The 27967-nt window shown below is 38.1% G+C and overlaps 1 protein-coding gene across 1 annotated transcript in view; it reads right to left on the minus strand.

Moving 5' to 3' along the window:
* The window catches only part of TTBK2 (tau tubulin kinase 2), a 104909-nt gene that overhangs the window by 24516 nt on the left and 52426 nt on the right, over positions 1–27967 (minus strand). Inside the window, exons 7-9 of the mRNA XM_082646874.1 lie at positions 23896–23988; positions 22665–22790; positions 3846–4003 (exon numbers count right to left, since the gene is read on the minus strand). Of these exons, the coding sequence (XP_082503000.1) occupies positions 3846–4003; positions 22665–22790; positions 23896–23988 (377 nt within the window). The remainder of the gene's footprint in view (positions 1–3845; positions 4004–22664; positions 22791–23895; positions 23989–27967) is intronic.

Raw genomic sequence — 27967 nt, forward strand, 5'->3', positions numbered from 1 at the left:
CCAGGGGTACTTGAGCAGAAGGTGTAACCTCTATCATCAGGGTGTAGATATTGAAAAACATGCCTAAGATCTACTTTATTGATTGTGTTGTTTGTCTTCTATTTCTTATTCTTTGTTCACTTGAATTCAGTCTTGAACTGAGTTGTATATTAAAATCTCCAATTACTAGTGTGTTTCTTTGTCTCCTTTAATCTCTCATAGTTGTTGCTTCCTAAAGATGACTGTTGTGATTCTGGTGACTAAATATTAATAAATACTATGTCCCACTTGTGAACTGTGACACTTAACATTAAAAAGTACCCTTCCATCTCTATAACTTTTAAAGCTTTATTTTGGCTTGAATTCTACATTGTCTGATATCAGGATTGTTATTCTCTTCTGACTGTTTCCATTTTTCTGGTTTATCTTTGTCCATCCCTTTCTGAAACATGTTTTTTTAGGTATATCTCTTGTATACAGCATATGTATACAGCTATATAAACCAAACTAAAAATCTTTTTCTTTTAATAGATGTCCCCATTCATATTTATTGCTATGACTGATATGTTTGGTATTAACTCTGTCATAGTATTTTATAATTATGGGTATTTTGTCATATTTGCTATATTTCTTTCTCTACAAGATGAGTATTCTTTGTACTTTAATTTATAAACTTTTAAGAATCTTTATTTTAGAAGGTTTGCCTTTTTGTTCTAATGGTCACCTTTGGACATTTACCTTTTTAAATGCTCTTAGTCCCGTTTCCTTATTTAACCTTTTGCTATTGAGTTTCTCAGTTTTAATTGTTATTGTTTTGTTTTTCTTCTTCAGGGACTCTAACAATATGAATGCTATTCCTTCTCCGCCTTCCATTGGCACTACTTTCTCTCTAGCCCTTTTACATGATTTCTTTATTTTCATTCTCTTGGGGCTTTTTTCCCCCTGACCTTATTCAATGCCCTTTATTAAACTTTCATTTGCGTCTACTGTCCTTTGCGCACCTTGTGATTTATTCAATTGTGAGATATCTTTTTCTTCCATTTCTTTCCTGAGTTCAACGAACTATCATTTCATTGTTTCCTCCATCTTTTCCTTTTCTTTCTTCTCTCCCTCCCCACACCACACTCACTCTATTTCTTAGTTTTCAAATTTCTGATCCAAGGTGGTTATCCATATCTTCAATGCATGAACGTATTCAGTTCCATTTGGGGTTCTGTCTTATAATTTTCTTCTTCATAGTTGTTTATTCCTGACAGGAAACTTCCTTAGTAAATATGTATTAGATTTTCTTGAGTTTTTGAAATAACACTTTATGGATATTTAAAATATTTTTCTTGTTCATTTTTGTGGCATTGGAATGTTTTACAGGATTCACAGATTAACTGGTGCCCTCCTCTGTCAGTATAGCAAAGTCCAAACACTTTAGTGGATTTTTATTTGGTCAGAGGAGATATTGTGCATCTTCTGATTTTATAGTTCTCTTTTCTTATAGGTAATTAAATTTTATTTCTCCTTTTTCCCCTCTGTAATTATTCATTTATTGCCTTTCAGCTCCAAATTCATCCTTATTGCCTATTCTGTGAAAGTGGATCTGTGCCCTTTAACTCTTTTCCTTTGCCAGCTGGCATGGGAGTTTTGTCAGTAGAGGGCACTGGAGAGATCCTGCGGGAGGAAAGGGTTTTGCTTTGGGTTCCACTGTGCAGCTTGTCAAGCTTCTCCAGCATGTGTGGCTTTCCCCGTGCCTGTCTCCTGCAGTACACAGACAGCAGCAACCAATATCTTCCCAGAGCAATGCCTACTACCCATAAGTTTTGTAGCAGAGTGTCTCTAGTAAGACACTTCCAGTAAATCGTTTTCTCTGGCACTCCGGAGGGCAGATTTCCATCAAGTTCCAGAGGGCAGATATTTCAGCAAATTCTACCAGTATGGCGTTAGAGCAACTTCCCTGCCATCCAATGAGTGAGGACATACACTCACCAACAAGGTCAGTACTCAGCCCTGGGGTGGGGACTGAGGGAGCTTTTCCTTGGATGCTTTAATTCAGCCCTAGGAGTAGGAGCTGCACTTTATATTTGCTATTCTTGTATTCTTTACGGTTCTCTCTACTTTTTCAATCCCACATTATTCCAATTTTGTGTTATAGGTAATAATTCTTTGTATCATCTTTCCCTGTTCAAATTACTACGTAGTTTCTCTCTCCTGATTGGACCCAAACAGATATGTGCTTTTTTCCTTCACCATTCAACTGACAAAGGGTATTTCTCCCTTTTTGTCTTTTTTCTTCCTCAGAAGCTACATGTTTTGAATCATGAATATTTTTATCTCCCTGTAGTTTATTATCTGATCTACCTGTATACTTTTTAGTATTTTCATTCTTCGGATGGATTTAGTCTTTCTGATGTTCGTTTTAAATCAACCTTAAGTCCCAGGGCTAACTTTCCTCTTCCCACAGTTTTTATTGATCTGCCTTCAGTAAGCTTCGTGGCAGGACTGGGTGAGGCAGGAGCATAAGAGATATTACATAAGGCCTTGGGGTTTTGTTTTTTTCTCTTTTGACTTACAGTTAGTTTGATTTGGGCATCCTTTGTCTTCAAATTATGCTGAGGACATAGCTTTTATATAGTTTTATTTTTCCTTTCTTATTATTCTATCTTATTTTAGGAAAAAACTTTGGGATATGGGAACTTAAAATCTATTCATTGACTTCAGCTACCCTGAAGTGCTATCACCTGGATTTTTGCAAATGTGAGATTTATTTCTAACAACAATCAAAGGAGAAGGAGGACAAAAGCATTTAAGCAAGAATCAAAATTTCTACATAGGCTCCAGCTCTGTCACTAATCTTTAGCTAAAGTTGGATGATTCACTCAGAGTTAGAATTATTTCCTCATTTGTAAAATGGGGTGGCTGGAATAGTGCAGCGAGTCCCAAACTAAGATAAGCATGAGAAACATCTGATGCATATGGACTTCTGTGCCATACCCCTAGACATTCTGATTCAGTAGGTCTGGGGTGAGTCCTACAAATGGGTATTTTAAACAAACATCTGTGGTGATTCTACTATAGCTAGTCAAGGTCTCACATTTAAGAATTCTTAGACTAACTAATCAGGGATATCATCTCCAGTTATATGAGTCCATGTAAGCTTTTCTGATTCAATAAGCTCTAGTGATCTCATCTCAATGTAAAAACAAAGCAATGGATTAGTGATAAAGTGTTCCAATTAGCTCATTGTATGATGATTTTTCCCTATTTACTTTTTCTTTTAAACCAACTAGAGCAGGTAAAAAAAGGGGGGGTCAGAAAAAAAGACAACCCCCCCGAAATAGAAAAACAACAAACAAAAGCAACTGTATTTAATGTATATACAGGAAAAAAAATCAAAAAACAAACAAAAAACCCCCCAAGAAGATGGAAATACACTAACCTCTTCCTAATACACCTTGAAAATTAATCACTTTCATAAGAGGAGTAGCTACACGTTTTGTTCCCACTAAACTTAAGCACAGTGTAGTCAGAAATAATTGTGGCTTGTTCTTGTTCCGGGGTCCCATCTATTCTTTAGTAGTAAATGCAACAAATGCCCCTTCTCATTTTGGAGAAAACCTACTGTACATCTGACATTAACGAGTAACACAAGCTCTAAGCTGCCATTTCACGGTATAATCTTTAAGTACTTTCTAAGAAAAGTAAATCCAAACAAAGGCATATATAAGAGCAATGTTAATTCAAGGAAACCCATAGCCATCCCTATGTCTTAGCATTTGGTCATCTGAGGGAACCTGGATGGCATAAAAGACATTTCTGCTAATATTGATACAACACATCTAGGAAAGACACTGATGAACCACCTGTTTAGGACATACCCGATTGCCGCAGGGGTCAAGCGGGTGTGCAGCTGAGGAGTGGTAGAAGTAGTGGTGGTGGTGAGGGAGCCATCAGTTCCAGTCTTCTCCCAGTCGAAAGGGTCACTCTCAATTACTCCAAAGGTCTTGATGCTGTTGTCAAACACGGATGCAAGAAGCTAAACCACGAAAGGAAAAAACTAGAGTAAGCCAACAGTAAACATAATCACTTATTCTATAAGAGACAGCACCTCAGACTCTTAAATTAGTTTAGTAGTATGACTTTTTTTAAAAGCCTGATGATACAAATAGGGGAATTTGAATAAGGATTATATATGGATGATGATATTCAATTAATATTGATTTTTCTCAGTTGAGATACTGGTTTTTAGTTATGTAGGATAATGTATTTTTTCTTGGAAGATAAATAATGAAGTGTCATACTTAAAACCTACTTTCTGATGGTTTGGCAAAAGGAAATGTGTATTGTACGTGTATGTGTGCATTCAGTTTCAACCATGTGATCACTTTTTTGTGTGTGTCAAAAAGGGGCATATATGGTTCAACTTAAATAAGTGACCGGGTTAACAGGTGGTATATCTAGGTTAAGAGGCATATAAAAGTTCATTGTGCTGCCTTAGAATTTTTTTGTGGGTTTGAAAAATTCTTAAACTGTGTGTGTGTGTGCACATGAATTATCAAAAAGAAATCTGCTCTATTATTTTATTTATATTATATATTATTCCATTTTTGTCTTTAAATTCCAAAAGTCTAATGTAATATTGAGAAAAATCTCATAAAGACCTTCCTTTATGTTTGACAGTATGCAACATTGTCAATTTTATGATTAAAATTGGATTAATATCTCATCATTTCTCTTACTCTGTTAGTATCCTATCCTCAGAGATTCATTTTGTACATTTCCTGCCCCAGACCTGAAATCAGCACTTCTTCACTGGAGGATTTTTTACAAAGGTCTGTTTTAAGCTTTAAAGAGATTACTCTGGCTAAGAAGTGGAGAACAGATGCCATAAATAGGAGGGGGATGAGGGTGCTAGGAAGAGATGACCATTTAGCAGGCTACTGTCAACTGAGCCAGCATGGTAACAGTGGAGGTGATAAGAAGTGGTAGGATTTGGACATAATTTGTGGAGCCAACAGAACTTACTGAGAGATTAGATGAAAGCTGTGAAAGTAAAGAAAGAATAAAAGAGTAATTTATATTTCTGTCCCAAGCCACTGGGTAAATGGTGGTGCCATTTACTGAGATGGAATGTGAAAGCAGTGAATGTGAGGATTGGGATATTGAAAGTTTTACGGTGTTTAGGGAGGAATAGCGAATATAGATACAAATTTGAGAGTCATCAGCATATTGATATTAACGGGTATTATTTAAAGCCATATGACTAGATGATATCATCTAAGGAGAGTGGGTAACAAGGGCTAAGGCTTAGGGCACTCCAACATTTAGATGGAAAGAAGAGATGGACTCAGCAGAAAAACAAAACAAAACAAGGAGTGGCCAGTGAGGTAGGAAACAGGTGTGTGGTGTTCTAGATACCAAGTGAAGAAACCACCTCAACAAGGAGATGGTCAACTGCTATCAATTATAAGCTTATAGTTATTTTTGATTATTTGATTTCACCCAGACTGTAAGCTCCACGAGGCTGGTACATGTCTGATCTTGCTCATCACTGTATCTAACCAATGCCTTATGTCTAAGAATGCCATATTGTGATTTATATGAAATAAATATTTGGTCATTTAGAGGATCAAAAATACATTTCTCATATATATTTGGTCTTTGTCCACAGTTCCTGACTCACAGCTCCCAAAACCCTTGAAATTTTCTGAGAGATAAGAGCAGTGGGAGCATTTTTTGTTATAGTATTTGATCTCTACTCCTCCGTTCCTGAAATCACTTCAGAGCCATAAAGGTGAAATGGGTGTCTTGTTATTCATAACAAACCCCTTTCTACCACAACTGGGTTTATGTTAATAAGGTGACTTTTGGAAAGCACCTAAGGATGGAGGCTGGTCACCAGAGGAACCAACCATGTGATTAGAGGGTTGGAACTTTCAGTCCCACACCCCTGGCCTCCAGGGGAGGGAAGAGAGGTTGGAGGTTGAATCAATTACCAGTGGTCAATGATTTAATCAATCATTCCTATATAATGAAGCCTCCATAAAAACCCAAAAGGATGGGCTTCAGAGACCTTCCAGGTTGGTGAACATGTGGAGGTACTGAGAGTGGTGCCCTTGGAGAGGGCATGGAAGCTCCACACCCTTTCCTCATACCTTGTTACATGCAGTTCTTCCATCTGGCTGCTTGAGTTATATCCTTTGTAATTAACTGGTAATCTAGGGGGAAAACTGGCTTCCCAAGGCCTATGAGCCACTCTAGCAAGTTAATCAAACCCAAGGACGGGGTCATGGCAACCTCCAATTTATAGCCAGTCAGTCAGAAGTACACATGACAACTAGGACTTGTAATTGGTATCTAAAGTGGAAGGTAGTCTTGTGGGAATGAGTCCTTAACCTGTGAAATCTGATGCTATTTATCTCTGGGTAGATGGTGTCAGAATTGAGTTAAATTTTAGGAATCCAGCTGGCGTCAGAGAATTGCTTGGTGGTGTGGGAAAAAAATATTGGAATTGTGGGTGCAGAACCCTTAAATAGTACTCTAAAAAGTTCGAGAATAAATGTTTATTTGTACTAATACTTGCTGAAAGATTCACATGAACCTACCTTTTGTTTAAGTCCCCCCCCTCAAAAATAATAGATGTAGAAAAGGAAACTAAAAAGCTAACAGGAATTGGGAAAGGCATAGTTATAAAACCTTGGAATTTTTATTTTGGTCCTATTTTTGTTGACATAAGTTATCGATGTTACAGCTTAGATCTTCCCAAATTGTCAGAGGTAGAGGGCTTTAGAAAACACAAAGGATGAAAGGAAGATGGACTGAAACCCTGCACATGAGGATTGAAACCCTGCACCTGAGAACTGAAACAGCAGACCTTGGACCTCTTTCTAACTCTGGAAATTGAGGTTCTCATAGGTTCCCACAGAGTGACATGTTTCTTTCCTGAAAGGTGGAGTCCCTATCCACAAGGCAGCATCTGCTCTGTTGTGTGAGTACTCAGACAGCTACTGCTAAATGCTCTGCCTGTACTGCGTGGCAATAGGCATGGTCCTAAACAGTTTTTATTGTCAGATGATGGAATTCTTTTCTTACATTTATCATGGTATTGTATGTCTTAGAAAATGAAGCATATGCCATTGGTCCAAAAATAAGAAACAGTTTGTTACTATGATGCTGATAACTTGAGACCAGCAGCAGGAGGCAGAAGGATGGAGGGCACATAACAAAAGAAATAGAAGGAAAGCTTAAAGCACTGAAGCACTGAAGGCACCCTACTGGGAACAAATGGTCAGATGATTAGAGCTCTGCAGATACCTTAAAGAGCAAAACATTTCTAATGTAGCAGAATAATTTTCTAATTCAGGACCACGGTTGCTCTAAATCCTAAACTTCAACAGACTGGGATAGCAGAAATAAGACAACTCAAGGCCTTTTTTTTTTGGTAACTGAATTCATCATATCACATTTGGCTAAAATAAATAATAAGACTGGAAAACTCAATTCAGTTACTCATTCAAATTGATTTCAGAATATAAATCATTAACCTTATAAATCAAATATACATATACACATATATGTATGTATGTGTAAATAAATAAATAAAACTTGTGGTCCTCATCCTTTTTTATAGCCCAATACTACTGAGGATTAAAACACTTTCACTTTCCAATCAGAACAGGAGCTCACTGTGCAGTAATTCTCAAACTGAAAAGGAAGCAGAGCAAAATCTGAAAAAAGCTTCCAGATGATTCTGACACTTCCCTCTAGGAAGACATGATCCATATCTCTCCACTGAGAATCACTGGAAATCTAGTATATATATGACTCCTTTAATTCTTCTATTTAATAATGTATTCTTAGAAAATACAAACTTATCTAAAGAGCCCAGGTTTCTCAAATTAGGGTAATGTGCACCCTCAGGGGATGCAGCCATATGCCAGAGAGAGTTTAAAGTCATTTGATAAATGTGGCACAGCTTCCTGGAGAATTTTACTCAGAGTTAGACATTTAATATAATATTTTATAATACAATGAACACAAAGAAGTTAGAAAGCAAAATTCACAGGAACCTTTACGATAAATCAAGAGAATACAAAGAAATTGGGGACTTATGGCTGACACTTTAAGACTGTTCCCAGACCTCTTGAGAACATGCTCATACTTTGCTGCAATAGGAGAAATTGCTGAAATAGTGTGAGAAACACTAGAAGCATAACATCATCAGGAAGGTGAATCTTCCTTGAACGGAAGTAGAGAAAGGGAGGAGGTTGGGGGAAGGAGACTGGTGGGGGGGATGTCGCGGGGGCGGGGGAAGAAAAGAGGAGGGAGGACCTGAGGAAGATCTGGACAGATAACAATGCAATACTACTTTTTATGTGGCTACTGTTGTTGATTATTTGTGTCAATTTCCCTTCTGATTGCACTTACGAATAAGAGGTAGTTTTTCTTAATCTTAATTCTAATGGGATATATAATAAAATGCTTTTTCTAAAACATTCAAGACACAAAAACGTACATAAAAATCAGGTACTATGTCTGGGTAATGAGATTCTGAATTATTCAGACTTTCTATTTTCTGTAATTTCCAAACTTGTATTATGATATGTATTTTAATAACAAGAAAAAAATTAACAAAAATGCGTTATCTAAAATAAATTAATTGTATACATAAGCATGTGTAGTCCCAAAAATGTGTGATGCAATAATCCCACCACCTGGAACATCCTTATTCTTTTTTTTTTAAATACATCTTTATTAGAGTACAATTGCTTCACAATGCTGTTAGTTTGTTGTACAACAAAGCGAATCAGCTACATGCATACATATATCCCCATATCCCTTCCCTCGAGCCTCCCTCCCGCCCTCCCTATCCCACCCCTCTAGGTCATTGCAAAGCCCCAAGCTGATCTCCCTGTGCTATGCGGCTGCTTCCCACTAGCTATCTATTTTACATTTGGTAGTGTATATATGTCAATGCTACTCTCACTTCACCCCAGCTTCCCCCTCACCTCTGTGTCCTCAAGTCCATTCTCTATGTCTACACCTTTATTCCTGCTCTGCCACTGGGTTCATTAGTACCTTTTTTTTTTGTTGTTAGATTCCATGCATATGCGTTAGCATACGGTATTTGTTTTTCTTTTTCTGACTCACTTCACTCTGTATGACAGGTCCATCCACACCACTACAAATAGCTCAATTTTGTTTCTTTTTATGGCTGAGTAATACTCCATTGTATATATGTGCCACATCTTCTTTATCCATTCATTTGTCAATGGGACATTTAGGTTGCTTCCATGTCCTGGTTATTGTAAACAGTGCCACAATGAACACTGTGGTACACATCTCTTTTTGAATTATGGTTTTCTCAGGGTATATGCCCAGTAGTGGGATTGCTGGGTCATATGGTAGTTCTATTTTTAGTTTTTTAAGGAACCTCCATACTGTTCTCCATAGTGGTTGTATCAATTTACATTCCCACCAACAGTGCAGGAGGGTTCCCTTTTCACCACATCCTCTCTAGCATTTATCGTTTCTAGATTTTTTGATAATGGCCATTCTGACCGGTGTGAGGTGATATCTCATTGTAGTTTTGATTTGTATTTCTCTAATAATTAGTGATGTTGAGCATCTTTTCATGTGCCTCTTGGCCATCTGTATGTCTTCTTTGGTGAAATGTCTATTTAGGTCTTCTGCCCATTTTTTTTTTTTTGATACTGCTCTCCTACACTGACTGGGCTTGGCCATGTGACCTACTTTGGCCAACGCCGTCCATATTTTAATAGTTTGCTTTTTTGATATTGAGCTCTATGAGCTGTTCGTATATTTTGGAGATTAATTCTTTGTCCCTTGATTTGTTTGCAAATATTTTCTCCAATTCTGAGGGTTGTCTTTTCGTCTTGTTTATGGTTCCCTTTGCTGTGCAAAAGCTTTTAAATTTAATTAGGTCCATCTGTTTATTTTTGTTTTTAGTTTTATTACTCTAAGAGGTGGATCAAAAAAGATCTTGCTGTGGTTTATGTCAAAGAGTGTTTTTCCTGTGTTTTCCTCTAAGAGTTTTATAGTGTCTGGTCTTACATTTAGGTCTTTAGTCCATTTGGAGTTTATTTTTGTGTATGGTGTTAGGGAGTGTTCTAAGTTCATTCTTCTACAGGTAGCTGTCCAGTTTTCCCAGCACCACTTATTGAAGAGGCTGTCTTTTCTCCACTGTATGTTCGTGGCTCCTTTGTTATAGATTAGTTGACCATAGGTGTGTGGGTTTATCTCTGGGCTTTCTATCCTGTACCATTGATCTATATTTCTGTTTTTGTGCCAGTACCATACTGTCTTGATGACTGTAGCTTTGCAGTATAGTTTGAATTTGGGAGCCTGATTACTCCAGCTGTGTTTTTCTTTCTCAAAATTGCTTTGGCTATTTGGGGGCTTTTGTGTTTCCATACGAATTGTAAAACTTTTTGTTCTTGTTCTGTGAAGAATGCCATTCATAGTTTGATAGAGGTTGCACTGAATCTGTAGATTGCTTTGGGTAGCATAGTCATTTTCACAGTATTGATTCTTCCAATCCAAGAACATGGTCTGTTTCTCCATCTGTTTATGTCATCTTTGATTTCTTTCATCAGTGTTTTATAGTTTTCTGAGTACAAGTCTTCACCTCCTTAGGTAGGTTTATTCCTAGGTATTTTATTCTTTTTGTTGCAATGGTAAATGGGATTGTTTCCTTAATTTCTCTTTCTGATCTTTCATTATTAGTGTATAGAAATGCCACAGATTTCTGTGTATTAATTTTGTATCCTTACCAAATTCATTGATTTGGTTCTACTAGTTTTAGTAGTTCTAGTAGTTTTCTGGTGGCATCTTTAGGATTTTCTATGTATAGTATCATGTCATCTGCAAACAGTGACAGTTTTACTTCTTCTTTTCTAATTTGTATTCCTTTTATTTCTTTTTCTTCTCTGATTGCCGTGGCTAAGACTTCCAAAACTGTGTTAAGTAAGAGTGGCAAGAGTGGACATCCTTGTCCTGTTCCTGATCTTAGTGGAAATACTTTCAGTTTTTCACCATGTAGTATGATGTTTGATGTGGGTTTGTCATATATGGCCTTTATTATGTTGAGGTAGGTTCCCTCTATGCCCACTTTCTGGAGAGTTTTTATCATAAATCAGCGTTGAATTTTGTCAAAAGCTTTTTCTGCACCTTTGAGATGATCATATGGTTTCTACTCCTTAATCTGTTAATATGGTGTATCACATTAATCGATTTGTGTATATTGAAGAATCTGTGCCATCCCTGGGATAAATCCCACTTGGTCATGGTATATGATCCTTTTATTATGTTTTTTGCTAGTATTTTGTTCAGGATTTTTGCATCTATGTTCATTGGTGATATTGGTCTATAATTTTCTTTTTTTGTGATATCTTTTTCTGATTTTGGTACCAGGGTGATGGTGCCCTCGTAGAATGAATTTGGGAGTGGTCCTCCCTTTGCAATTTTTTGGAAGAGTCTGAAAAGGATTGGTTTTAGCTCTTCTCTAAATATTTGATAGAATTCGCCTCTGAAGCCATCTGGTCCTGGACTTTTGTTTGCTGGAAGATTTCTAACTACAGTTTCAATTTCATTACTTGTGATAGGTCTGTTTATATTTTCTAATTCTTCCTGGTTCAGTCTTAGAAAATTGTACCTTTCCCAAATTTGTCCATTTTTTCCAGGTTGTCCATTTTATTGGCATCGAGTTGCTTGTAGTAGTCTCCTAGGATATTTTGTATTTCTGCAGTGTCTGTTGTAACTTCTCCTTTTTCATTTCTAATTTTATTGACTTGAGTCCTCTCCCTCTTTTTCTTGATAAGTCTGGCTAATGGTTTATCAATTTTGTTTATCTTCTCAAAGAACCAGCTTTTAGTTTTATTGATATTTACTATTGTTTTCTTTGTTTCTATTTCATTTATTTCTGCTCTGATCTTTATGATTTCTTTCCTTCTACTGACTCTGGGTTTTCTTTGTTCTTCTTTCTCTAGTTGCTTTAGGTGTAGGGTTAGATTGTTTATTTGAGATTTTTCTTGTTTCTTGAGGTGAGATTGAATTGCTATAAACTTCCTTCTTAGAACTGCTTTTGCTGCATCCCATAGGTTTTGGGTCGTTGTGTTTTCATTGTCATTTGTTTCTATGTATTTTTTTATTTCTTCTTTGATTTCTTCAGTGATCTCTTGGTTATTCAGTAGTGCACTGTTTAGCCTCCATGTATTCATGTCTTTTACAGTTTTTTTCCTGTAATTGATTTCCAATCTCATAGTGTTGTGGTCAGAAAAGATGCTTGATACAATTTCAGTTTTCTTAAATGTTCCAAGGCTTGATTTGTGACCCAAGATGTGATCTATCCTGGAGAATGATCCGTGTGCACTTGAGAAGAAACTGTATTCTGCCACTTTCGGGTAGAATGTTCTATAAATATCAATTAAATCTATCTGGTCTGTTGTGTCATTTAAAGCTTTGTTTCCTTATTTATTTTCTGTTTGGATGATCTGTCCATTGGTTTAAGTGGGGTGTTAAAAGTCCCCTACTATTATTGTGCTACTGTCGATTTCCCCTTTCATGGTTGTTAGCATTTGCCTTATGTACTGAGGTGCTCCTATGTTGGGTGCATAAACATTTATAATTGTTATATCTTCTTATTGGATTGATCCCTTGATCATTATGTAGTGTCCTTCCTTATCTCTTATAACAGTCTTTATTTTAAAGTCTATTTTATCTGATATGAGTATTGCTACTCCAGCTTTCTTTTGATTTCCATTTGCATGCAGTATCTTTTTCCATCCCTTCACTTTCAGTCTGTACGTGTCCCTAGGTTTGAAGTGGGTCTCCTGTAGACTGCATATATATGGGTCTTGTTTTTGTATCCATTCAGCCAGTCTGTGTGTTTTGATTGGGGCATTTAATCCATTTACATTCAAGGTTATTATCAATATGTATGCTCCTTTACCATTTTCTTAATTGTTTTGGTGTGTTTTTGTGGGTCTTTTTCTTCCCTTGTGTTTCCTGCCTAGAGAAGTTTCTTTAGCATTTGCTGTAAAGCTCGTTTGGTGGTGGTGAATTCTCTTAGCTTTTGCTTGTCTGAAAAGCTTTTGATTTCTCTGTCGAATCTGAATGAGATCCTTGCTGGGTAATCTTTTTTTTTTTGCGGTACGCGGGCCTCTCACTGTTGTGGCCTCTCCCGTTGCAGAGCACAGGCTCCGGACGCGCAGGCTCAGCGGCCATGGCTCATGGGCCCAGCCGCTCCATGGCATGTGGGATCTTCCCGGACCGGGGCACGAACCCGTGTCCCCTGCATCGGCAGGCGGACTCTCAACAACTGCGCCACTACGGAAGCCCCTAGAGTAATCTTGATTGTAGGTTTTTCTCTTTCATGACTTTAAGTATATCCTGCCACTCCCTCCTGGCCTGCAGAGTTTCTGCTGAAAAATCAGCTGATAATCTTACGGGGATTCCTTTGTATGTTACTTTTTATTTTTCCCTTTGCTGGTTTTAATATTTTTTCTTTGAATTTAATTTTTGTTATTTTGATTAATATCTATCTTGGTGTGTTTCTCCTGGGGTTTATTCTCTGTGTTTCCTGGACTTGGGTGACTATTTCCTTTCCCATGTTAGGGAAATTTTCCACTATAATCTCTTCAAACATTTCTCAGACCCTTTCTTTTTCTGTTCTTCTGGTGTGAACAGAATTGGACTGTTGGTGTGTTTAGTGTTCTCCCAGAGGTCTCTGTGATTGTCTTCAATTCTTTTCATTCTTTTTTCTTTATTCTGTTCCTCAGCAGTTATTTCCACCACTTTGTCTTCCAGCTCACTTATTCTTTCTTCTGCCACAGTTATTCTGTTATTGACTCCTTCTAGTGTATTTTTCATCTCAAGTTATTGTGCTGTTCATCACTGTTTGTTTGTTCTTTAGTTCTTCTAGATCTTTGTTAAACATTTCTTGTATTTTCTCAGTCCATGCCTCCATTCTATTTCCAAGATTCTGGATCATCTTTACTATCATTACTCCGAATTGTTTTTCAGGTAGATTGCCTATTTCCTCTTCATTTATTTGGTCTTGTAGGTTTTTACCTGCTCCTTCATCTGTGATGTTTTTTTGCTGTCTCTCTCTTTTTTTTTTTTTTTTTTGATGGTTGGGATTGTGTTCCTCTCCTACTGGTTGTTTGGCCTGAGGCTTCCAACAGTGGAGTTTGTAGGCTGTTGGGTAGACCTGGGTCTCGGTGCCGAGATGAGGACCACCGGGAGACCTCCGATGAACAGTCCTTGGGGTTTGAGGTTCTCTGTTAGTCCAGTGGTTTGGACTCGGAGCTCCCACCACAGGAGCTTTGGCTTGATGGCCCCCAGCTCATGAACCAAGATCCCACAAGCCGCACGGGGTGGCAAAAAAAAAAACAAACAAAAAAAAAACAGAGTAAAAAGTAAAATTAGACTAGGAAACTAACAGATTTGTTAGAAAGACTATAAAAAAATAAAAATATAGATGAAACAACAACCGGAAGGTAAAACAGAACCACAATAACTTAAAAAAAAAGGTGGAAAAAGCCTTAGCTGTGGTGGGCAGGGCCTAGGGAGGGGTGGAGTTTGGGCAGTGGGTGGGGCCTATGCTTAGGACCCACAGGGCTGGAAAAGGCCCTGGGGGGTGTGGGGCTTAGGCTCAATGGAACAGAAGGGGTCCAGGCGTGCCTCTGGTCTCAGAGGGTGTGAGACCCGGCCTGGGAGCCCAGCAGGCTTTGTGGGCCCTAGTGGGTGAGGCAAACGCCCTCTGCTCCTCTCCCACTCCTGCTCCTCCGGTCCTGGAGGGCCCCTCCCGCCTGCCTCTCCTGTTCTTCCCCAGGAGGGCCTCCCTCCTATGCCCCCAGGACCCACGTGGCCTGGAGGGTTCTTTGGAGGGCAGGGGACCTGACCTGGGAGCTCAGCAGGTTTCCCAGGCTTGAGTGGCTAGGGCAATACCCTTATTCTTTATAGCAATCATTCATCTGACATAGACATAATGCCTTAGGGAAGCACCCCTCCTCTTATCCTTAACACAAATGCAATCAATAGCTTTATCATATTTATCTCCACATGAAATCCCAGTTTGCCCTTTCAAAGAAAATGCAGGCAAAGTCCAGTCTTTGAAAAACAAGAACTATTTGTAATGTGATATTGAGGACTGAGAAGCCTGATTCCTTCTCAGTTAATAAATGGTAAATTAATGGATCAATAAAGCACTTAACCAGCAGAGCACAATGACAATGCTGGCTTTGCTGATCCAAAGATAGACTATTTACGGCAAAAGAAACTGCCTCACTTCAGTGATAAGTAGATGCAATAGAGGAAAAGAAATGCACAGGCTCTAGATTTCTCTCCTCTTCTGGGGGTTTTTTAGCAGCATTGGTAGAGGGGAAAAAAAATTACATTGCACGCATCCTTTGGAGAACAGAACCAAAAAAAGAAAGATCAAATAAAGAGAATTAGTTGAAGAAACTTCAGAGTTTTAGGCTGTTTTCACCAGCTCTAAGATACTAGGATGACTCAGGAGTGCCTCTTGGTCGGCTACCCCAGGGGACCTGAGGCAGTGTGAGACAGCATGGTTGCTCAGCCACTGTGCTGCCTGATACCAATGTCATTTCTTCCAGGTGCTCATCAGCCCACAAGGTAAACTAGCAATGTCTAAGCTTCTCGATGCCTCCTAAAAAGCTCAATGAAAAAGGTAAGCAACATTTCCTTTTTGCCATAACAGGACAAAGCATCATAAAGGAAATAGAAGTTCTATTAACATAGAAGTAACGTTGAGTACAATACAAGAATGAAGAAAAATGCGATAATTATAAGCAAACGCAGTGTGTCGCTGAGGTACCTGTAAAACCACTTTCATTTACATGATGCTTTACAATTTACAAAACATTCTCACAATTACCTCATTAAAATCTTAACAACACTGTGGGGTAGGCATTTTCACCATTTCACAGAAAAGAAAACAGGTTTAGAAAGGCCATACAAATGGTGTGTAGCAAAGCACCAACTGAAACAGCTCTTTTAAGTGCCATTTCCACCATGTTAGAGTTACAGCCAGTCAGCAGGTGTTGAGCTGCACCCCACAGGCCTGCAAGCCCTGTATTTGCCAAGCCTCAGGACTGAAGAAAGAGCCAAGAGACAGTGACAGAGACATCAGTGGTTTATTGGAAAGGGAACCTTACATGTCCGCAGCAAACGGGTCCTGGAGCAACACCCACCGGTGCATGGCAGACAGCAGGCAGGTCATGGCAGCAATCTTCACTACTAGGGGAAGAAGGAGGCTACCACTGATAGGGGAAATTGATGTCAGCTTGGCTCATCAGTTACCAGAGAAACCAGCAAATGGGGCACGTCCCTCACAGCCCCTCAGATTAATGACCATCACAAGGGCTGATGTTTCCCTTTAATAAACTAGCAGGTGGAGCTGTTCTGGCCTAAGAACTAGAATCACAAGCTGGGCCAGGGGGCAAGGCCATCCATGTGAGCAGGGTGTAGATGAAGCAGGGACTGGTCGAGCACGGGATGTACAGAGAGCAAGAGAACAGCCATCTTGAGTGGTCTGACCATATACCAGGCAAGGCAAAAACAGTATAAAGTTGAAATTATCCTTGAAAGCTTCTTAAGATGCCCATAAATAAAGTACAGGATAGTAGTTGTACTAGATGCAAAATAGCTAGATTTTTTTCTCCAGCATTGGGAGAGACTTCTATTTCTTCAGATTCATGTGAATGAAGCTACCTACATTTAGGGGTTATATTGTACCCCCCAAATTACTGTCCTTTTAAACATTAGAATCATAGTCAGTGCAGCCTGATTGCTGTGAATGAGAAAAAGACTGAGGGAACAACAGATTCACAAAGGCACACAGGGCATGGCTGAGCCAAAGGGCAAGCAGAATCACAGACACGTTAAAATTGTTCCATCTCCTGCATATGCAGTTGAATTTAAGTGAGTCAAGTAAACATGGATGTTCTGTGACTCTACTGTATTCTATATAGTTATATCAAATACCCATTCATTGACTCAGACATACACTGAATGCCTACTACGCTGGGTGCTAGGAGTGCAAGAGTGAACAAAACAGTTCTGTCTTCAGAGAGTTTGCATTTAACAGAAGCCATCATCAGATTAAGCAGATTTCATTCAATTTGGCAAACTTTTATTAAATGCCTATCATTGTGCTAACTTCTTGAGAAAACTGAGATAAATGTGCAAGGTACTGGCTCTAATGGAATTTATCTAGTAAAGAGAGAAAACAAAGTACCACTATAAAAGTTTAGCATAAGAAATCACTCCTGTCTGAAAGGAATCAGAGGAGACTCTGGCATCTGAGTCGGGCCTTCAATTTCATAAGACAAGCAGCGTTATGAAACACAGGCATACCAGGCAGGACAAGCTGGAAGAAGTGCTAGGAGTCCAATTTGACTGCACTGAGGGGTACTTATGGAACACATAAGTACAACTGAGAATGAAAGGAGATAATTAAAAGAGGGAAAGCAAGAATTCATCCACTTCTCTCCATCTCCACTGCTTATATCCAAGTCAAGACAATCATCATTCCTTGCCTAGGAAGATGCTATCTCTCAGCCTCCCTTGCAGTTAGAATTGAGCCAATGTGAATGGGTTCTGGTCACAGGGGTATATGCCCAAGTGTTTAGATCACTTCCAGGCCTGGTCTGAAACCCCTAAACCATCATCCATACTTGCTCTTCCCTTTCCTGATGACTGTAAAGGCCATGGATTAAAGACAGCAGTGTCAGAATATGGGTGGAGCCTGGATGTTCAAGATACCACTTGAGAGTTGCCCAGGAGAGAGCCCAACTTAACTACACTGTTTTGTGAGCAAAAAATAAACCTTTGTGGTGTTAACACACTGGTTTTTAAAACATTTCTCTCTTTCTAAGGCATAGCTCAGCCTCTCTCAATACCTTCCTAAGTAGTCTCTAATTCTCTGCCTCATCTGAACACACACAACTACAAAAGTAATCCGCTTCAAACACAAATTGGATCACCATGCTCCTGTTTATTAGACTCCAAGGCTTCCTGTTGCACTAGAATAAAATCAAACTCCTTAACAAGGCTGACAAGGCCCTGTATCACCTTGGCCTCTGCCTTACTTTCCAATCTTGTCTCAAACCACTTTCTCCCCTCATTTGCTACATTCTAGCCACTTGTCTTCTTTCCGTTCCTTTCTCACATCAGAGCCTATGCTCATGTTCTTCCTTTTGCTTGTAACCTTCTTTCTCTTGTCTTTGCTCTCCACATGGCCAATACAGTCCCATTTTTTAGGGCTCAGCTGAAAGGGCAGCTTAAGCGAGAGAGACCTTCCCTCACATTTTATTTTATGGGATGTTCCCCCTTGTTACTCTAGCTCAACCTCTTGTTTGTTTGCTTCACAAGCAGCCTATCTATGCCTTCCGAAAATTTTAACTTTGTCATTATTAGAGTCAGGGGATCCTAAAACGGCTCTAAGTCCCCCAAAGCAAGAGGCAAGCCTGCTAAATTTTGATGTAATCTCTGTATAAATAGTCCCATTCCTAAACCTGGAAAGTATATTAACAAGATTAATGACATTTAGTTGGCTTTGGATTGCCTCACTCATATCCTCTGATTTTAGCAATGCTGTGTCAGTGTGTGAACTGGCTGATATACACATTTTAGTTTCAGGCTCACCAATGGTGTGTATATTTATGGGTTTCATTAGTCTTCTCAATTTGCTAAATGATGCTTAACATAATCTGACACTCTAATAAAGATACCTTTTTTTGTTCTTATGTCAGGATCATGTGATCCTATTAGTTACTGACAATAATTTCTGATAATTTTTCATGTAACTTTTTAGTTCTTTCCCTGAAATTTTATTAGCCACTCATGTTAGTATTTACTTAACAGTGCCTGCTGTGTTTGTGGCCACCTCTCTAAGGAAGCATGTTGGTAAACTAAAAAGAGCTTGGGCCTTTTTGAATGAGTCAGAAATGGGTTCAGATACCACCTCTAGCACCACTAGTTTTCCCAGGCAACATGTCTAAATTAAGTTTTTGTAAGAGAGGGATAATACTACTACCCAGGTGTTATTGTGACAACGCTGTGTATCATTACTGTGATAATAATGTGTAAAGGTACCAAGGGTTCTTCTTTATCTAATCTCATGCTGCTATCTTAGTTTCCCATTAACTAGTAACAGTGTCACCTACAGGAGGAGTCCTGTGGTGGAATTCAAGGTTGATAAGATTTTCCTAGGCACCCCTCAGAAATATCTCCCTTTCTCAAAACACTTTAAGAGGATTTATTTAAATTATAAGGTGGCAACAATAAGATCGAATGTTTTAATCACTATCTACATTTCTGAAAATGTTGACCCAGCACTTTTTTTAACTTTTAATTTGAAATAATTATAGATTCATAGGAAATTGTAAAAATAGTGCAAAGAAGTCTCCTTTACCCAGTTTGCCTCAACAGTAACATCTTAAATAACTAGAGTACAATGTCAAAAACAGGAAAATTACATTGCTACAACCCAGACAGTTTATCAAATTTCACCAGTTTTACATGTACTTGTGTGTGTATAGTTCTATACAATTTTATCACCAGAGAAGATTCATGGCCCAGCACTCGTCTCTTATAGTTGATATACTCTTTCAAAATTTAATAACAAAAACAATCCACAGGTTCTATATCTGAGAATTCAACCAACTAGGTCAAAAATATTAAAAAATCCAGGAAGTTCCAAAAAGCAAAACTTACCAGCAACTATTTACATAGCATTTACACTATATTAGGTATTATAAGTAATGTAGAGATTACTTAAAGAATGCGAAAGAATGTGCATAAGTTATATACAAATATTATGTCATTTTATATAAGGGACTTGAGAACCCATGGTCCCCAGGGGTCCTGGAACCAATCCCCTGCAGATATTGAGGGCTGACTGTATTCATAATAAGATATCTGCTTTAATCTTGACTATAATTCTAACATCTTCACCTTTAGTTTAACAGAGAGAAAACAGAATTTATGCACTCATGAGAGCTGATTTTTCTTATATTTCCTGAGTAGGAGATTATTAGGCAAAGTAAGATGCAATTCAATCTTCCTAACATTTGTTGAAAATTTAGGTGCCAGGCACAGTGCCAGGGTAGTATGTAATAAAAAAAACAAAATAAGACATGTCTGTACCCCCAGGATTTAAAAGCCAGTAGGTAAGACAGACATACATAAATACTAAGTATAAACTTGGATGTAATTTCCCAAAACACCATAAAGCTTTCCAAAAGCAAGTGTCAGCCTTTATTCAACCTGAGACATGCATAAAAGATTCCCGGTAGAGAGCAAACAGCTCTCCTCTCTAGGTCTGCACATGCATTCAGAGTGAGCACTAGCAGGTTACTGGTAATGTGCTGGCCATATGCAACTTGTTAAGATAATGTTCTCTGGCAAGAAACTATGATGTTTAAGGATTCACAAACACAGACATTCACAGTGAAAGTGGCTTTGGAAAACAGCATCATTTAACACTTTGATTATAAAATATATTTACTTTGGTCTTGTCTCAGAATATATAAAGTTGGAGACATACTGTTATTTGACCTTTGCTAACACTAGGGAAGCAGTCACACTAAGTACTGGTATGCTTGCTGTTGGAGGAGGTTTGTTGTTGTTAACTACACTGGTTGTTTCATAAAGAATTTAAAATTCTAAAAGAACAGTAATTAAAGTCATATTCAGAATTCCAAACTGTAAAATTAACCATCAGTTCACAAGAACATTCAGATTCAAAGTAGAGGGGACTTCCCTGGTGGCGCAGTGGTTAAGACTGTGCTCCCAATGCAGAGGGTCCAGGTTTGATCCCTGGTCAGGGAACTAGATCCCACATGAATGCTACAACTAAGAGTTCACATGCCGCAACTATGGAGCCCTCATGCCGCAACTAAGACCCGGCGCAACCACATAAATAAATAAAATAAAAATTAAAACAAACAACGTAGAGTAATTTTTCTCAAAATGAAGACTGCAGCAGAGCATTGTGAGGAAAGCAAGAGACAGAAACTGCAAAGGTCAGATCTTTTTGGAACCTGACATCACATTGATACTAGTCATCAGAATACACTCGTCACTTACGCCAACATCTTTTTCCCAATTATCATTCTCCCATCTACCTGTCCTCTGCTCCCACTCACTGCTTAAGGAAAATCAGAGAGCAAAAAAGAAGCAGATTATTTATAGAATCTGTGAAACAATGAAAATGTTATGCCTGCTCTCTCTCTTCCTAAAATAGGGAAATTACTATATTTTGTTTTGTTATCAGGTGACAGAAACACAGAGATTCCCCTTAGAGAATGTTCAACTGAAAAACCTGAGAACAATACTTGTTAATTTAAATTAAATTAATTATAGGTCTAAGTTTCAAACTTTAGCTGGTGAACATTAGTCTTCTTTAGATTGTAGGCATAACTAAGCAGAGAATGTAATTAAAATTTTTTTTGCTATGTAAACTTTAATATTCACATGCAAACTTTGTCAACCAAAAAATTATTAGCACCCAAGATGAGAAAGTTGTAACAATTCCTAGCTCCTCCTGAATTTAGGCTTACAAGTAAAATTTCATTATTTTATTGCAAGTAACATGAACTCCTGCATTTTAGAAAACCCATATAAAATATAAATGAGAACATATTCCAAAGTGACTCATATACAATGTAATTCCTCCATTTGTTAGCCTATACAGTTTATAACTCAAATAGCCATATAGAAAAGAATAACACAGGCTCACCTACTTAAGGTCTCTAAGGACCCAAGGCTGTATGTTGCCTCTCTGCTTTATCTTCTGTATATATTATACAAAAGCTACATTTTCACAAAGAACTAGTTATTATATGCAAAAAAGTTCACTGTGCTGTAGACAATCTTTTAGTCTTTTGACACTGACAACACTTTAGAATATGAATCTTTCATTAACAGGCAGTAAAGCCTATATGTTGTCCTTTGTAGATAAAAATGATACACTAATATATATTTTATTATTATTATTATTAATCAATGTGTGCTTTGCATTTATATTTTCAGTGGTAGTGATTATCTCGCATTAAGCTCTGACCAAGTTCCCCCTGAGAGCAACAGAATCTTCTGAAATCTAGCTGGTTGGGGTTAGGGATGCAATTTGTGGTAATCCTAGTCACCCTTGTAAGGCCTTATTAACTGATGCTCTGAGGAAATGTTTCACTCACCACAGACAAAACGGAGCCAGTAATCTTCACTGACTGCTGTCCCATAGCATATTAACATACAATATGCAGCCCTCAAGCCCTCGACAGACACATTACCTAGCTGGACATTTCCTTCTGGTCAATAAATTAGCTATAGGATTTTCATAATTTGAACTATCAGCAATTCTATACACCAGAAGAACCACAGCAGGAACAGTTAAAATGTTACATGATGAACAAACCTAAAACTCTAATGAAGTATGTTCGTCCAGAAGGGAGGAAACACACACACGTGCGCTCACGTGCGGACGTGGACCCTGTCATTATCAGTCAACTTAACCACATTTCTCAGGATGTATTAAAATAGTATTATTCTAGGGACTTCCCATACTCATTTATAGCACCCTCAACAGTACAATGAGTGAAGAAAGACTAAATGAGAGAGAATTAACCCACAGAACTCACAAAGATGATTACCTGGTAGTCTGGTTTTGTAAAATAATCCAAAGAGGAGATGTGGTCCAGAAAGATGCTGAATTCTGGAGGGAGATGTTTCAACATAAGCCTGTGGTCATACCTCTCCTTAATAGAGCCCACTTGTTCCTGGGAAGTAAAGAGAAAAGGAACCGAAGTCAATTTCTCTTGGCAGCTACACATTAAGAGCCTCTCAGTAACAGTCTCAAGGGAATGTACTACAGAATGAGACAGTGGGTAATTAAGCATAAAGCAAGAACTGAGCTCTTACTAATAGCTAACAGCCTAATGCACACTGCTTTAAGGCAGCAGGGGGAGGGCACTGTAGTGCAGAACCAAAGGGGTAACACAGTTCTGCATCAGTGAACACATAGCTCCCCAAAAGAAAGAGTTGACCTTAAATCTGGTCTACTTTTCTTTATCAACACATGCATTTATAGTTTTCAAATTGAACAATATGTGACAATTAAAAACTAAAAGCCTAATTGACTTATAAAAAAGAAAAAAGAGAACTAGTAAAAATAAAACCTAAGAGGGAGGGCTAGAAGTCAAATCAGAAATGACAATTGTACTTAAATTTGTATCTATTCTCCATGTACATTAAAAAAGTCATAACATTAATTACATCTCTAATATCAGCACATAGAAAGAAAAATATACATATTGGGATACAGTGAAAATGTTTGTAACTTTTAATTCTTATGCATAAGTATAATCTCAACAAAAACGCCTACCCAGAAATTTTTACTCCTTCCCCTACCAAAACTAACATTTCCATTTCTTTTTTAAAGGCTTTATTTTTTTTTTAATATTTATTTATTTGGCTGTGCCGGGTCTCAGTTGTGGCATGCGGGATCTTTAGTTGCAGCATGCAGGCTCTTAGCTGTGGCATGTGGGATCTAGTTCCCTGACCAGGGATCGAACCCGGGCCCCCTGAATTGGGAGCATGGAGTCTCTTTGTTTTTTTTGTTTTTTCTGCGGTATGCAGGCCTCTCACTGTTGTGGCCTCTCCCGTTGCGGAGCACAGGCTCCGGACGCGCAGGCTCAGCGGCCACGGCTCACAGGCCTAGCCGCTCTGCGGCATGTGGGATCTTCCCGGACCGGGCACGAACCCACGTCCCCTGCATCGGCAGGCGGACTCTCAACCACTGCGCCACCAGGGAAGCCCCGGGAGCATGGAGTCTTAACCACTGAACCACCAGGGAAGTCCTAACATTTCCATTTCCAAAATTACCTTGTCCTTTATTTTTCTCCAAGGCAGCTGACCAACCACAAATTCCACCAACATGTAGAATAAGGACCAAAGGTCATCATGTCTTCCCATTTCCTTCATAAGCAAAAGAGAATTCAGTCACATTACATTACCACTCCTTGTGAGTACATTACATTGTCTAAGGCCTAACTATTGTGTTTCATTTCCTATAAAACTATCTGGTAGGTATATCTATGTACCTGTATAGCTATACAGCAATCTACATGACACAACAGATATACTGAAAAACTTTTGATACAAAGAATATCCCAAAACCCAGAAATGCTGGAAATAATTAAGAGCCCATTAATTAATAAATGAGTTCACTAATTAGTAAAGGAAGGTTGTTGCCAAGGGCTTTGAGGAAAGGGGAAAGGGGAATTAGTGTTTAGTGGGTGCAGAGTTTCAGTGTTGCAAAATGAAAAAGTTCTAGAAATCTGTTGCACAATAATATGAATATACTTAACACTACTGAATTGTATACCTAAAAATGGTTAAGGTGGTAAATTTAATGTTATGTGGGTGTTTGGTTTTTGGTTTTTTTTTGCAGTACGCGGGCCTCTCACTGTTGTGGCCTCTCCCGTTGTGGAGCACAGGCTCGGGACGTGCAGGCCCAGCAGCCGTGGCTCACGGGCCCAGCCGCTCCGCGGCACGTGGGATCTTCCCGGACTGGGGCACGAACCTGTGTCCCCTGCATCAGCAGGCGGACTCTCAATGACTGCGCCACCAGGGAAGCCCTGTTATGTGTTTCTTACTACAATAATTAAAAAAAAAAAAAAAAAAGCAAAGGAAATCTTAAGAGCCAAAATTAAAAGAAAGCTGGAAACATGAGAAGCAACCTAATACTGAAGCTCTGGCTTTGGCTATTTTGGGGGCATTTGTCATAGGTTTACCAACATGGGTTTTATCAATCATGAAGGGGACAGGATTTGTAACTTCCCCACCTCTACCCTCAACATATAGCTAGGACCCTCAAAGGACTATCTTTAGTGCAGATAAAGTGAGTGGTTAAAAAAAATTTGCCCTGAGAATCTGTTACCATAGGACTACCCCTCACTCAGATCTGGGGTTTAAATTTATATTGTTTGTGTGGTCCAGGAAACCAGGCCCAGAAATTAAGTGTTTTCTGGGTGATCCTGTCCTACAGTAATGACAGATACAAATGAAAATCCTCTCAAGATACCCTTAAATTCAGACCTCATTGAATTCCTAGAGATAAAGCCCCACCAAATATAAGTTCATTACTTGAAATTATAAAATATATTAGAAAGCAAGCTACCATAAACTAACGGCAAGAAAAACTATAAAGAGCAGAATTAGATATCCAAGAATTTCAGAATGGAATTATAAGATATAGAATATGAAATAAGATATTTAAAATGTTTAAAAAATAGAATCAAAGTCACAAGAAAGGAAGCATATTCTCTCCCCCCAAATAAAAAGACCAATTAGATTTATAAAAGGACTAAAAAGAACATTTAGAAATAAAAAGCACAAATATGTAATTAGAAACTGAATGGCTAGGGAATTCCCTGGCAGTCCAGAGGTTAGGTGCTTTCACTGCCAAGGGCCTGGGTTCAATCCCCCGTCGGGGAACTGAGATCCCACAAGCTGTGTGGCATGGCCAATACACCACCACCACCACCAACAACAACAAAAACCCACACTCAATGGACAAGGTTAAAAGCTGATCAAGCACACCAGAAAAAAAGAATTAATGAACTGGAAGACAGATCTGAAGAAATTATCTAGAATGCAAAAAAGAGACCAAAAGAGAAAACCTGAGAGTGAACTTAAAAGGCATGGAAGACGTAACAAGAAAGTTTAATATGCATCAATTTGGAGATATGAAAATAAAGGTACAGAGAGAAAGGAAAAGAGGCAACATTTAAACAAGCAATGTCTGAGAATCTTCCAGAATAGATGAAAGATGTGAATATTCAGGAAGCAAAACAAATCTCAAAACAAAGTAAATATAAAGAAATCCACACCAAGGCACATGCAGGACACCAAAGACAGAGAAGATATCAAAAGTAGTCAAGAAAAAAAGGACAAATTAAATACAAAGTAACAATAATACATGAACAAAGATCTCAGTAGCAACCATAGAACCAGAAGAAAGTAAAATAATTTCTTCAAAGTACTGACATAAAACAAATATTAACAAAGGATTAAAATGAAGGAAAACAATGAGATGAAGTAAACAGAGTTCATCAAGTATTTTGAAAAGTCCTTGTATTGTTTGGGAATTATTTACATTAAAAGTTTAAGATTCTCTAAATAAACTTGATTTTACTTAAAAAAAAAAAGTTTAAGATTTAGGTACCCAAAAAATAGAAATGCAGTGTATTAAGTTTAGAAATTATCCAATCATGGTCGCAGAGTATGGAAGAAAGAAGTATATTTTAGAATTACCTGGGAATTCTTTTTAAATTAGACAAGACACTCTCAAGGTTCCACTAGCTGCACTCCTGTGTCACCACATACACTGACAATCACTGTTGTGAAGCTGTGTTACTGTGTAAAGCATTCTACTCCTCAGGTGTGTTGGGAGCAGAAATGAAGGGCAAGAACCACTGCTATACACTATCAAATTTCTCTACCAAGAATAATAAGCAGGTTAACAGAGCAACTGATAGAGCACTCTATGCTGGAAAGGCTTTTAGAAGAAATCTCTACTCTTCAAACTAAAAAAAAAATATATATATATATATATACATATATATATATAAAATCTCTTTCTAGCAGCTATTTTGAAAATGTTTATATAGCTATTATGATCTCTGAAAATGTTTATGCTTATCTCAAAAAGAATGTCCTATTCCAAAGATTCCAATGTGGACATATTCTTTAACAGAATTAATTAGAAAGCATAGTACTTCTAAACTTTCGCAAGAATCTATCTGGAGGATGCGTACCTCTTTTCAAGGTAGAATAATTAACTAAATACCATAAAATAAAACAACACTGAATCAAACCAAATGAGTTAAAATGCTCAGCAGAGTGCTACACACTGATAAAAATACTTTTCCTATTTTCAATTTATAATCACATCCTAAGAAACCAAATTAACTAAAGCATAGCATATAAAACTACAGCATTCTCTTCCTATTACATTTAGCATTGGTCAAGTTATTATTATTTTTTAAATTTATTTATTTTTGGCTGCGTTGGGTCTTCGTTGCTGTGTGTGGGCTTTCTCTAGTTGCGGTGAGCGGCAGCTACTCTTTGTTTAGGTATGCAGGCTTCTCACTGCAGTGGCTTCTCCTGTTGCAGAGCACAGGCTCTAGGCACGTGGGTTTCACTAGTTGTGGCGCATGGGCTCAGTAGTTGTGGCTCGCGGGCTCTAGAGCGCAGGCTCAGTAGTTGTGGCACACAGGCTTAGTTGCTCCGCGGCATGTGGGATCTTCCCAGACCAGGGCTCAAACCCATGACCCCTGCATTGGCAGTAGGATTCTTCACCACTGCGCCACCAGGGAAGTCCTGGTCAAGTTTTTATTAAAGCAGTTTTGGCTTCACAGAACAAGAATAAGGTAACAAAAGACCAAGAAAAGATTTCTATTTATTTAATCAAGGAATCACTTGTTATATTTCTCAACTCTGTCCAAACAAGTTCAACAGTTGAGAATCCATAAAGTACCCACCTTTCCTATTCATAACTAAGGTTCAGGATGAGGAAAAAAAAATTTAGAGCAAAACAAAAGGATCAAAGTTAAAAAAAGAGAGAGAGAAATTTTTTTAATTTAACCCAAGAGGAGAGGTATAATGTACTAAGATGAAAAAAAAATTTTAAGTTGTTATATTTTAGATCTTCATGAAAACAAGTTTGATGGAGAGGGGAATATCACAGATTAGATGTATATTACAGATAAAATGACCTCCTTCATTAGGTATTGATAGTATGAATTCCCAAATAACTTCTTGAAATAGAACACAGATATTTTCTTTCTTCAAAATTCTATAGTAAATTTAATACTTATATCTAATTAAGGACACAAGATTCTCCATAGACATATATATAATTAGCCATTATATTTTCTGCCAAATTAAATTT

The sequence above is a fragment of the Grampus griseus genome, assembly GCF_964374135.1.
Source record: "Grampus griseus genome assembly, chromosome: 2".
Lineage (NCBI taxonomy): Eukaryota > Metazoa > Chordata > Mammalia > Artiodactyla > Delphinidae > Grampus > Grampus griseus.